The sequence below is a fragment of the Phyllostomus discolor genome, chromosome 6, assembly GCF_004126475.2.
Source record: "Phyllostomus discolor isolate MPI-MPIP mPhyDis1 chromosome 6, mPhyDis1.pri.v3, whole genome shotgun sequence".
NCBI lineage: Eukaryota > Metazoa > Chordata > Mammalia > Chiroptera > Phyllostomidae > Phyllostomus > Phyllostomus discolor.
This window is the reverse complement of record NC_040908.2, coordinates 171,348,611-171,360,964: the sequence shown is the minus strand read 5'-3', so window position 1 is coordinate 171,360,964 and position 12,354 is coordinate 171,348,611. Positions and strand designations below refer to the sequence as shown.

The 12,354-nt window shown below is 67.3% G+C and overlaps 2 protein-coding genes across 3 annotated transcripts in view; one reads left to right on the top strand and one right to left on the bottom strand.

The window, feature by feature from the left end:
- The first annotated feature begins 2,740 nt into the window (after positions 1–2,740).
- The window catches only part of PTDSS2 (phosphatidylserine synthase 2), a 28,021-nt gene continuing 18,407 nt past the window's right edge, over positions 2,741–12,354 (top strand). Inside the window, exons 1-2 of one of the 2 annotated variants that reach the window (XM_028515122.2) lie at positions 2,741–3,036; positions 8,587–8,688. In XM_028515122.2, the coding sequence (XP_028370923.1) occupies positions 2,879–3,036; positions 8,587–8,688 (260 nt within the window). In that variant the 5' untranslated portion in view covers positions 2,741–2,878. The remainder of the gene's footprint in view (positions 3,037–8,586; positions 8,689–12,354) is intronic. The other variant, XM_036029924.1, reaches the window with a different exon arrangement.
- The window catches only part of RNH1 (ribonuclease/angiogenin inhibitor 1), a 31,014-nt gene continuing 29,662 nt past the window's right edge, over positions 11,003–12,354 (bottom strand). Inside the window, exon 11 of the mRNA XM_036029923.1 lies at positions 11,003–11,021. The gene's annotated coding sequence lies outside the window, so the exon portion shown is untranslated. The remainder of the gene's footprint in view (positions 11,022–12,354) is intronic.

Here is a 12,354-nt window from a genome sequence, read left to right as displayed (position 1 = left end):
TAAAGCAGAGACGAGAACAGGACTCAAGGGATTGTGAAGATACTACAGTTGACATTCGTAAAGCCTTGGGGACTCTCGCAAGCACAAGGCCAGAGCTCCATGGCGATTAACTGGGGTCAGCGTGCCAGGTAGAGGGCGCCAGGCTGTGATCCCAGTTGGTCCCTCCGGCCCAACAAGGGCTCTCCCCGCCCACAACCGCAGGACCTTAATAAACCTCCCACTCCCCCCCCCCACCCCCGCCCCTGTCCGTCTCACTCAGGCCCCGCCCCCAGGACGGCAGGACCTTAATAAACCCCAGGCGCTCTAGATACCCTAGGGGAACCGAGGTCGCCCTGCCGGGCCTCTGTGCCCTGGAGAGGCCGCCTTGGCCCCGCTTTGGCTTGGGAGGACGGCACTGGGTGCAGTTTGGCAGAAAGACCCACAACCAGGAATGGATCCCAATTGCGCCTAGTGAGCCCAGAACCTGAGTGCCCGCGCAGCTGGGGTGGGAGCAGAGGGGCCCTGAAGGATGGCTCAGGCCCGCAGGGGTGTTGCTGCAAAGACCTGGTGGCCAGGAGCTGGCTTGCTCTGGGCACTTGTTGCTCGTGGGTCACTTCCCAGGACATGGGGACTGCTGGTTCCCCCACAGTGCAGCCCGGTGACGCCGACCTCATCGCGACTCCCCGTGGCCCTCGGGATGGACGCCGGGGTCCACCTCCGTCTCTGCTCTGCAGCCTCGCCGCCACTCCCTCGTGCACACACTGGAGACTGGCCCCAGGGAAGCTGGCTGCCAGGCCACTCTGGACCACCCTGGCAACCCAAGGTCGTGACGCTGCAGCCCGGGGCAGGGAATGGGCCCAAGGGCAGGCAGAGGGCAGCAGCAGGCCCCAGAAGGCCCCACCTCCTGGAGCCCGCGCTTCCTGGCCGTCCGCCGAGAGCCCCAGGTGGTGATCAGGGCTGGGACTCTGGGCCCCATCACAGCCACACCCCATGCTGGGCAGGCCTGGCGGGAGGGCGGGGAGTCCCCACAAACGTTCTTTTACACGTATGTTTTAGCAGCTTGATGGATGTGTAATTCACATGCTATACATACAATCTACCCATTTGGAGTGCACAGTTCATGAGTTTCGAGTGTATGCACAGATATGTGCCCCCTCAGCGGTCCGTTTTAGAACATCTGGCCCTGAAAGGAACCCGGGGCCCTCTGGCAGGCACTCCCCGTGTCCCTTCCACAGGCCCTGGCCGCCGCTCGTGCACTCACTGTCTGCACGCGTTTGCCTGTTCTGGACACTTCGCAGGAACAGATCGTAGCCTGCGCAGTCTTCTGTGGCCGGCTCCTTCCACTTACACAGTGTTTTCCAAGTTTGCGAGTGTTGTAGCCTGTGTCGCCGCTTCCTTTTGTGGCCAAGTAACTTCCCGCGGCATGGACGCACACCTTCGTGCGCCCACTCATGGGTGGTGGACAGCACCCGGTCCCTGTTTTGGGCTGCCATGAATAATGCTGCTGCGAAAGCGGAAAAAAGCAGCCTCGTTTCAATGGAGCCGGCAGGCCTGCAGGAGCGGCCCTCCGGACACCCCAATGGGAAGAGGCGTCGCCTACAGACCCGACAGGAGAAGACGCCCTGAATTCCCAGCAACAGGCGTCTCGACTACGCCGGCCGGAGGAAGGCTTCCTCCTCGCCCAACAAGCCCAACGGGCACCGGGACACGGCGGCCACGCGCTTTCCTGCAAGGGACTTCCATTCGCGGGTCCCTCCTTTGCCAGGAGGTGACGTCCCTCCCGGTCTGCTCTGCGATCCCTGAATGAAGCCCCCCTGCGGCTGAGACAACTTGCGGCCGTTTTCTTCCTGAGGTCGACCCTGCTGGGAACGCGCAGGCACGCGTTCGGCGCGCGCCTTTTCCCGTCTCTTGGACACACCCCCGGGGGTGGGGGTGGGGGGCTGCGGGTCACGTGGTCACTGCGCTGGGCCGCGCCGTCTGGCTGTTTCTCACGGCGCGCAGGGACCTTAGTGCGCGACCCAAACACTGCGTCCCCCGCGTGAGCAGGTCTGCGCCCTTCTCGTGCGCCAGCGTCCCGCAGAAGAACGACCGCCGGCCGCCGGACCGCCCCGCCCCGCCGGCTGGAGTCCGCGGCTGCCCGCGGCTTCTGGCGGCTGACGGCTCACTCCCGGAGGCTTGGGTCCTATGACTCGGACAAATCCTGTGACTCCAGTCCCTGGGCCAGGGCGACGGCGCGAGGACAGCTGGCCCCCTGCCACGACGGATGGAAAACACCCGCCGTCGGTCGCTCCCAACGAGGCCCACGCTCCCTGTGCCGAGTGGGCGGGGAGGCGGGCCTGCCAAGAGAAAACTCGAGGTGTGGCCGGGATGCCGAGCCCACGGCGGCGCCTCGGCCGGGAGAGGCCAGACGGGAGGGCTGTCCCAGGCGCGCAAAGGGCATCGTGGCCGTGACGCTGACCGCACCACCGACAAGGCAACAGCTGGGGAGCCATGCGGCTGGAGCAGCGGGTCCACTAGGAAGGCGCTCCAGGAAAGCGCGGGCGGGGCTGGGGGTGCACTCGGGTCAGGCCGCCTGGGGAGGCGGGTCTGGAATAGCGCCTGAGTCCGGCGGCTCCGGAACCACTCCGCTCCACTTCACCAGCCGGATCCGGTTACCTAGCAACTGGGCGGCATCCTTCCCAGCAAGCACCGCTTCAAAGCCGTGAGGTCCAGGACTACGACGCCCAGCGTGCCCCGCGGCCCAGGAGCACGGACTACACGTCCCACAATGCATCGCCCCCTTTCCTAGCCGCCCCCAGCCCCTGTTCTCTGGAGACCCCGCCGGCGAGCCGCGCGCCAGCGGTGACCCGTTGTGCGTGAGGTTAAGGCGCGGGGCGGAGAGGCTCGGGGCCGCGGCACCATGCGGCGGGGAGAGCGCAGGGGCGCTGGGGGGCAGCGGCCCGGGTCCCCGGTACCCGCGGGCAAGGCCTCGCTGGAGGAGCCGCCGGACGGTGCGCCCGTGGGCCGCCGCAGCACCGAGTCCGAGGTCTACGACGACGGCACCAACACCTTCTTCTGGTGAGTGGCGGCGGGCGGCGGGGGTCCGGCTGGGGTCGCGGGGGCGTGGCCACGTCGGTCGGAGCTCCGGCTGGAGGGGGGTGACCGAGGGACTCCGGGACCGGCCCCCCGGTGGTCCCCAGCATCTCCACCCCCATCGCCCGCATCCTGGAGGACTGGACTCGCAGCACCTGCGACCGGCTTTTCCTGACCTCCCTGTCCAGAACTCACCTCTGCCCTCCGTCACGTGCTCCCGCCGCGCTGCCGCTGCGCAGCGCGAGCTCCTTAGCCCGGTCGGGACCTGAGTGGGTGTGTGTCCCAGCCATGCCGCCAAGCTTCGGGGTCGAACTGTCCCCCGGTCTTCCTCGGTGGGGTCGGGGGTGGGGGCACGCGCTTCTGTTGGAAAAGTTCGTGGTCTTCATGCGGTTTTTGTGCGTTTGAGGGATCGGGACCTGCAGGTCCCAGGGGTGCTGCTCCGCCTGCGTGCTCCGTGACCTTGGTCCGGCCCTTCACCTTTCTGAGGTTCTCTGCTCCCTTGTAAGACACTCAACGCCCGTGGCGTACTCTGGAAAGCATGGTTCATGCTTTTCTTTGGTCGGTGCCCGTTCCTGTCCGGCGGAAGGACAGACTGTGCTGGCCTCTGATCCCCGGGGCGAGCCCTGGAGGACGGGGGAATACGTGTGGTGTCTGCTTCCTGAAAGCACGCGGGGGAGGCAGCCCTGCCACAGCAAGGGGTGCCGTGGGGCAGCAGCCCTAGGAGGCCCGCGTGGTGGGGCTCGTCCGAGGTCTGACCAGGGAGCAGGGAGAACCTGCCAGCGCCACACAGAAGAAAGGTCAGGAGAGCTGTGCCCAGGCCGTCTGGTGCCCGGTTGTGCCGGACTCAGGAGAGATGCAACAGGAAGGCGGGTGTTGGGCTTCCCCTCCTGTGGATGCCAGCAGCTGCAGCAGGGGGGTGGCCACCGAGCCCAGCTCTGGGGACGTAATTTGCTCGGGGTGCAGAGCAGCCAGTGGGGGGAGAGAGGGGTGGGGTGTCCACAGGGCTGTGGCCCAGAGCTGCAGAGCCCAGGGCTGCAGGAGGGAGGTGCCACCCTCTCACAGACCACCTGATGACCCCTGGAGACCCGGAGGTACTGGATCACTGTGGCTGAGCCCCTACTGGGTGCCAGGGACTGTTCTAGCACTTCTGGCAAGAGGCACAGAGTTCACTGAAGGGATGCAGGGTGTTGTCCCCACAAACCAACAGGTCACCGGTTCAATTCCCGGCCAGGGCACACACCTGGGTTGTGGGCCAGGTTCCTGGTGGGGGCACATGAGAGGCAGCTGGTTGATGTTTCTCTCCATTTCTTTCTCTCTCCCTTCTCCTGTCTCTAAAAAATAATTAAATCTTTTTTTAAAAAATGAATGTTACAGAAAGTTAACATAAAGACTGAAAACACGTATTTGTGGAATGAGCTTATGTTCCGGAATCACTCAAAGGAACTTCTGCACGGTTCAAAACCAGGCTTTTAAGATTTCCCTTTTCGAAGAAGGGTGGGTTGTTTGGGCCCATGATGGTGGTGTGGAGGCCACACACGAGGGTCGGGGCTCTTTCTGTTACTACGTGTCAGCCACAGGGCGTGGGCTCCCACAAACTGGGCCCCCCTGAAGGGGGCATGAGGACCACGGGGTTCCGTCTACTGTGGTCTCTGGTGGCAACGTCAGCATCCATAGACTCAGAGGAGATGCACACAGATGCGTCTGCTCACGTGTGAAAACTGTCTGGGGGGGGTGTTGTGGGGCCTGGTGCCCTGTCCCGTAGAAGTGCCGGTGACTCGCCACCTGCAGATCGATCGAACAGCCACTGCACACCACCCTTCCTCGTCCCTCCTGACCCAGGCGCTGGCTGTGCTGTGTGGGCGGTGGCTGCCCGGTGCTCAGCCTCACATGCTGCCCTGCAGCGAGCATCTCGGGGCCTCTTGCCCGCCTGTGGCTGGCCCCCCCGGGAGCTGCCGCGGTGTGGGGTGCTGCACCCAGAAGCCCAGGCTCCAGAGCACACCCTTCTCAGTCACCGGCCGAGGGGCTTGCCTGCCTTGCCCACATCTGGGAAGCGTGACTGCCCAGCTGTTGCCTTTTCCATCCTGTGGTCAGCATCACGGCCACGATGCCCCTTGCGTGCCTGGGACAGCCCTCGCGTCTGGCCTCTCCCGGCTGAGGTGCCGCCGTGGGCTCGGCATCCCGGCCACACCTCGAGTTTTCTCTTGGCAGGCCCGCCTCCCCACCCACTCAGCACAGGGAGCGTGGGCCTCGCTGGGAGCGGCCGACGGCGGGTGTTTTCCATCCATCGTGGCAGGGGGCCAGCTGTCCTCGCGCCGTCACCCTGGCCCAGGGACTGGAGTCACAGGATTTGCCCGAGTCACAGGACCCAAGCCTCCGGGAGTCAGCCGTCGGCCACTGGAGCCCAGGGTGGAGCGGGGAGCGGGTCTGCCTGCCCAGCCTGCTGAGCGCCCCCCTCCCCCCGCGTGGCTGCCACACACGTGGAAATGCACTGTGTGCGAGGCAGGGACCCCCTCTGTGGGACCAACCTAGAGGGACATTTTTATTTTCCACCCCAAACTTGCAAGTTGATATTTCTGTCCCCATTTCAAAGACGGGGAAGACAGTCCGAGGGACGAGAGGAGCGGAGTTGCTGAAGGCCACAGGTCCAGGGCCTTGCGAAGCTGGTGCTGAACCCTCATTTCCCCGCTGTGCCGCCTGTCCGCTCCAGGGAAAAGTGTCCACGCTGCAAGCTGGGCCCTCACGGGAGCCGCGGAGGGAGCGCCAGGGGCGGCGCCGCGCTGCCCGGGCCTTCCTCTGCCACCACCGGCTGCGTGTCCCGGCGCTGCGCGGGGCTCCAGGCTCACGGCGCAGGCGCGGCCTTGCCCTGCCAGCCAAGGTCTGGTGGGCGCCGCATTCCCCCCCAAGCCCCCCGCCTGGGGAGACCGGGCTGACCACGCTGCCTCTCTGCCGGCCGGAGTGCTGTGACGGTGAATGCGCGGAGGGTGGTCCGAGCCGGAACGAGGTGCCTGTTGTTGAGGAAATACTTGCCTGTTGATTCTTTAGAGAGAGGGAAGCGGGGGAGAGACCGGGAGAGGAACGTCGCTGGGCTGCCTCCTGCGCCGCCCGACCAGGGACTGAACCGCCACCGGGCAGGTGCCCCGACGGGGATCGAACCCGCAGCCTCAGCTCCGTGGGGCGACGCCCAGCCCGCGGAGCCACGCCCCCGGCCAGGGCAGCGTCTGCACACCCCTGCTCGTCGGCACAGAAAGTGTATGCAGTGGGTTTTAAAATGCGTTGTCGGGAAGCCGGGGTTATTTCTTTACCCTTGACCGTGCTCACCCATCTCTCCCCCACCCGCACCCCCCTCCGGCAGCGTCCGTCTGTCTGCCCCTGGAACCCGGGCGTCTGGGGCGTCTGGGTTCCGGTCACAGCCGGTCGGTGGGGACTCGCCTTTCTCCACTGACTGGTGTCGCTCAGCCGGTGCCCCCGGGGTCCCTCGAGTGGTTGAATGTGAGGTTCCGTCCTTTCCGACGGCCGGGGGACCGGTCACTGTGGGTCTGTGGCACCGGGAAGCGGCCGGGTTTCGGCCGAGGCCCGGCTTCTGTGCGCGGCGCTGCCTGGAGCGCGGGCGCCTGCGCGTTTGCCAGCAGGTGCTTCTCCTCGGGTGGGTGCCCAGGAGCCGGGGGTCGCGGGTCGGAGGGCAGTTCCGTTTTAACTTTCCGAGGAGCCTCCACATGGCGCCCCAGTGTGCAGGCCCCCCCAGCAGCGCAGGGGCCCCTCTCCCCACCCTCGCCGACCCCAGCTGGCGGGTGTGCCGGTCGGGCCACCCTGACGGACAGGGGCCACCCTGACCGGTGTGAGCGCTCCGCGGGCGGCCGTGGTTTGCGTCCCCTCGTGCGTGCGCCGGCCGTCTCTGGGTCGTCTTTGGAAAACTGCTATTCGAGTCTCCTGCCGTTTTAAATCCGATGGGTTTTTGGCTATTGAATTTCACGAGTTCTTCATATATTTTGGGTGTCAGCCACTTATCAGTGATGTGGTCTGCCAGTACCGCTTCCCAGAGGCTTTGCCGCTGAGCAGAGGAGGGGGCCTTCCCAAAGACGACTCGTGTCACCTGCAGGACCACCCGGCTCTGCTCCGAGGTCGGGACGGGCGCTGCCGCCCTCCCCCAGCCCTCAGCCCCCGTCCCCTTCCGGCCCGGCTGGGACAGAGGGGGTCCTCCCCGTTCCTCGTCTCTGCTTCCCAGGGCCCCGAGGGGATGCCTGAGTGGTGGCGTGGACACACGGGGCAGGGTCTGTCTTTTCAGGTGACCCTTATATCCTGAAGACGGAGGGAAGATGTGGGGCCAGAGCTGCCCCGGCTGCGTGGCCTGGTCTGGAGAAACCACCGGAAAACCTCTGAGTGTGAGGAGAGTGGTGTGAAGGACACAGGGCGGGGGTCTGGCGCTGTCCTGTGGCCCCTGCAGGGACACGCCGTGCCCACCACGGCCGTGCTGGTGGCTCCGAGCGGCCCCCATCCGTCCTGGACCCTGCCATCCCCGTCTCCCTCCCCCCACCCAGGGCGCCCAGACCACGTCTGTTCTGTCACAGACACCTCCTGGGCACGAGGGCATTCCTGGAGGGGTGGCCATCGGTCCTGTGGCCGAGGCCCTGAGACAGGTCATCTGTTTCCCTGGTGGACGCTGCCCTCCCAGTGCCCCTGGGAGCCCAGCACACTGTCGGGCCACCTGCTGGGGGTTGTGTGCGCCCTGGGTCGCCCCCCCAGGGGCCTGTGCTGCCTGCTCCTTCCTGCCCCGCTCTCTGGGGTCCGCCTCGTCAGAGGCCTGTGGGACTGCTCCGCTGGTCTGCACCCTGCCCTGCACCCTGCCAGCATGTGGTCCCGGGCCCTGACCCTGTCCCCAGAGTGGTTGTCCAGTGACCTGTTGGGGCTTGTTGTATTCTCTGAGTGACCATCCTGTGACCCTGAGCCTGGGGTGCGCAGTCCTGTGAGCTTTCGCTCAGGTGGCTGCTGGAGCCCCTCACCCCCCAGTGAGGCTGCCCGCCCCCTGAGACCCTGCGGCGACGCACCTTTGCGCCCGCTGTGCGGCAGAGCCGGGTCCGTGGAGCCGCCTCTCTGCGCGGTGGTGTCTGGGTCCTTGCGTGCGCTTCGACACACCTGCGCACTGGGAGCTCTTCCCCGCCCCGCCTTCCTCTGCGTGCGCTCCGCCACGCCGTGCGCGGTTACTCCGGGTCTGGCGTGCAGGGCGCAGCTCCAGGGCCACGGTGAACGGCCCTGCGCCCTCCGCGTGGCCAGGCGTGCTTTAAAGGACGCACATGGGGGAGAGGCGGCCGTCTGGTGCCGCCTGGCGCCACTGCCCTTCCGCCCGCCCGAGACCGTCGTACAGCTCCCTCCGCGCAGCCGCGCTGACCCGAGTCCCGCCCTCGCTCTCCCGCCCACCCGCCTGCCCTTCGGGTCTGGAGGGTGCTCTGCTGGACTCCGAGCCCTGCACAGTCGGAAGCGTCTACCCGGACGGACACGCGGAGGCGGCGCTCCCTGACGGGCTGTGTGTTTGGGTTGCAGGCGCGCGCACACCCTGACCGTGCTCTTCATCCTCACCTGCGTGCTCGGCTACGTGACGCTGCTGGAGGAGACGCCTCAGGACACGGCCTACAACACCAAGAGGTGAGCAGCCCGGCCCGGCGCCGCCCCCGCGTGGCCTCTCCCTCGGCCCCTGAGACACCCCCCACACCAGCAGCTCCGGGGGTGGGGCCCCGGGCCGGGGGATTGGCCGCCAGTGCCCATGCTCAGGGTGCCTCGGTCCGGCACCACCCACCCAGAGGCAGCATCAGACTCTACAGCCTAAGGGCTCCTCCCACAAGTCTCCCTTCCCCGCCCCCTTCAGACGCCCACTGGGGGTCCGCATGCGCACGGGTGCTGTGGCCGCCAGCCCCAAGCCGGGTCCCTGGGCCCCTGCTCAGGTTTGGAGATGTGCCGGAGCGGCCTCGGAACTCCGAGAAGCGTTTGCTCTCGGGCGTGGCCGGGTGGAGGAGAGGCGTGGGGTGAGGAGTGGGGCGGGCGCGAGGGGCTCCCGGGCACCCAAGGGTGCCGCTGTCCTGCATCCCCACGTGCTCTCACCAGCAGCCCCAGGAGCTCTCAGAACCCGCCCTGGGTTTGCGTGCAGGCCTCGCCACACGGGCACGATCCCCGAGCTCACTGGCCACGGGCCGCTGGAATCAGCCTGCAGCCCCTGTGCCCCCCGAGGTCCAGGGTGGGGTGAAAGCTCCCCCTCCAGTCCCAGGGGCGGCCAGCCCCTATCCTCACTCACAGAAAAGGACACCTTTGCTGTCGTCACGGACAGGCCAGGGGGCGAATGGGCCCTGTGCTGGGGAGGGGCACAGAGAGCAAGCAGACCCCTCTCGGTGTGGGGCCTGGTGCCGCGGCCTGCGGGTGTGGGTGTCGGGGGTGTCTGCAACCAGGGAGGCCCCCGTCCGCGAGCACCGTCCGATGCTGCCTCCTCCATGCTGACCCTCGAACGGCTCTCGGATGCCGGGCAGCTGTCCGGCAGACCGGCTCGGGGGGGAAGGGGCGGGCGGTCTTCTCAAGGGCGTCTCCCACAGACGGGCTGCAGCCCCACGTCCGTGGCCTGAATCCCCTGGGCTCTGGGCTGGATGTGTGGGAGGGTGGGCTGGTTCCACACCCCGTTCCTGCGGTGTTCTCACTCCGGGTGGGCTCACCGCACCCCCGCCAGGCTCACGAGACCCCCAGTGCTCTTCTGATCTTGGGGCCTGGGCCCCGCGTGCTCTGGTGGGATGGCAGGAGGAAGCCAGCAGGGGCCTGGCACTGGGGGGGACGGAGGCCGGGGAGGCCCTCGAGGCTGGGCAGTGCCAGGGGGCCGCTGGTCAGCTGTGGTGGGTGGGGCTGGGGCCACGAAGCTTCCCCTTGGGAGCCAGCCCCTGGTTCTGTGGAGTGAGGGTCTCCGCACCTGCTGGGGGTGTGGAGCGAGCTGCGCTCGGCCTGCTGTCCGGGCAGGTGCTGGCCTACCTCCCGCCGGCCCCATCCCCCAGCCGGTCTCCTGGGTGGGAATGGCTGCCGGGGGTCTGCTCCTCGAGGAGCCTCCACCTTGTCCTCACCTGGAGCTGTGGCCCCACTGTCTGTGGGGTTTTTGCCCCTCTCCCACCCCCCCCAGCCGGCTGTGCTGGGTCTGCCTTTCTCCCCCGAGCACGGGGTGTCAGCCCCCAGGTCCACACCTCTCCCCAGCGCTGCCCCCTGCCCGCTGGCCTATGGGCCGTGGGGTACAGGCTGGGCCTGTGGGCAGGGCCCCCCCCACCCAGACTGCCTCCCTGCAGCAGGGCCCCGTGGGTACAGGAGAAGCAGAGGCTGCTGGCAGGAGCCCGCGTTGGCCGGGGGGTGGGGGGGTTTCCGAGGAGAGCTTGGACTTCCCTGTGAGTTCACCCAGCTGGGTCTGTGGACCGCAGAGACGAAACAGACAGTCGTCGGGCCAGAAGAAAACGTGTGTCCTCGGGAGCAGCAGGGAACTGCCAGCAGGGACGAGCCAGCCACAGTGTTGAGCAGGCGGAGGGAGGCGTGATCGTCCGTGGGGAGAAAGGGGGGGTTGCCGGGAGGCCCCCTGGAGGAAAGGGGACTGGCTGCAGGGAGGCGGCAGTTTCTTGCTGGCCAAGGTGCTGGCTGGCATGGGTCCCCCGACCCCTTTCCTGTTGGGCTGTCCCTGGTGACGCTGGTGACGCCCCTCCTGTTGGGGCCTGGAGGGGACCAGGGGTGCCGTTTGAGTGCGTCCCCTTCTGCCCAGCTCCCCGTCGGCGTGGAGGGCCTGTGGCACAGCAGGGCGGGGAGGCCTGAGAGGCCAGGAGGCCCTTGGCCACCTGGAGGTGGTTGTCCCCACGGGGCTGCGCAGTGAGGGCAGAGGTGAGTGGTTGTATCACCAGGCACGTGTTGTCCCGGGAAGAAGGTGACCCCCAGCTAGAGTGGGCCCCCGAGGGGCGGTCTGGGAGCCCCTCCCAAGCGCAGAGGGTCAGTCCTCCCCCTGCAGGCGCCAGCCCCTCCGCCGGGGCCGTGCAGGTGCTCTGGGGACAGCACCCTGCTGGCTGCGCACCCTGTTACCTCGGAGCTTCCGACTCTCGGGGAGAGATTTCGGGTGCAGGCAGTGCTTGTCTCCATAAATGCACACGTTGGAAATTCAGGAAATTGCTCTCCATGCGCTTTTACCCGTGGCCTGTGGACCGCTGTTCTTGTTGTGGGCCTGGTGAGCTCCGTGACCCCGGGGGAGCAGGGTCAGCTTTCTTCCCGAGTCCGCCTCTCGACCTGCGACCCGCTGCGCCCAGTCGCACCCGCGCGCAGTGAGCACCGCCCACAGACGCACGGCCCGCCACTCGGGGATGCAGGCCGTTTCCCTGAGCCCTGAGGTCGGTGAGGTCAGTGTGGTCAGTGCGGTCAGCCACCATGGCTGCCCCCAGGTCTTGTGGCCGCCTCCACCCGCCTGGATGCCTGCAGGGCCTGGCGGCTCATTGCCGGTTGCTCCGCCGTGTGCGGGGGCCACGCCCTTCAGTGACCAGTTCTCCTGTCGGTGACGTCGGGACGGTCCCACATTCCGCGTGGAGACGTGTGCTCGGGAGTGCGGCCGGGCCCGTGGAGACAAGGAGGGAAGGACGGGCTGCAGGCTGCCGGCGGGTGTTTTTGGAACATACCTGACAAGGGGCGTGTACCCGGAACACTCGGAGAACTCTCCGGACTCCACAGCGGGGGACGGACGGCGCAGCTGGGCGGCGGCTTCGCCCGAGAAGATGCTCGGACGGCCAGTGAGCACACTCGTCGTCAGGGAAACGCAAACTAAAGCTGAGACACCCCACGCACCCGCTGGAACCCTTAAAAACACCTGCCCCCCGCACTGGCGGGGCCACAAGCAGGACCCTCCCGTGGCCACTGCCGGGAGCCACGCTCTGGCCACGCCACGCGCCTGGGTGCGCGTCTGGGCTGGACACTCACAGCTGCCTGCACACGGGTCCCAACGGCAGCGTCTCGCGCGGCTGCCAGAGCCTGGCAGGACCGAGGCGTCCTCGGCAGGTGGCGGCCAGGTCAGACCACCCTCCCAGGTTCCTTCAGCTGCTCTGACTCAGATCCGCGGGAGATGGCAGAGGGACGGGAGGAAGAACCGGCTGCAGCCCCCTGTGTGCGTGGGGCGCTGCCTGCCAGAGGGGCGCATGCACAGGGGACTCGGGGTGGACGGCCGTGCGGAGCTGAGGACCCAGCGAGGGACGGCGGCTTCTGGGGGAAAGTGCCGGGTGAGGGGATGCGCAGGCGACCAACAGTCAGGTGCTCGCCCTGCCCCGTGGG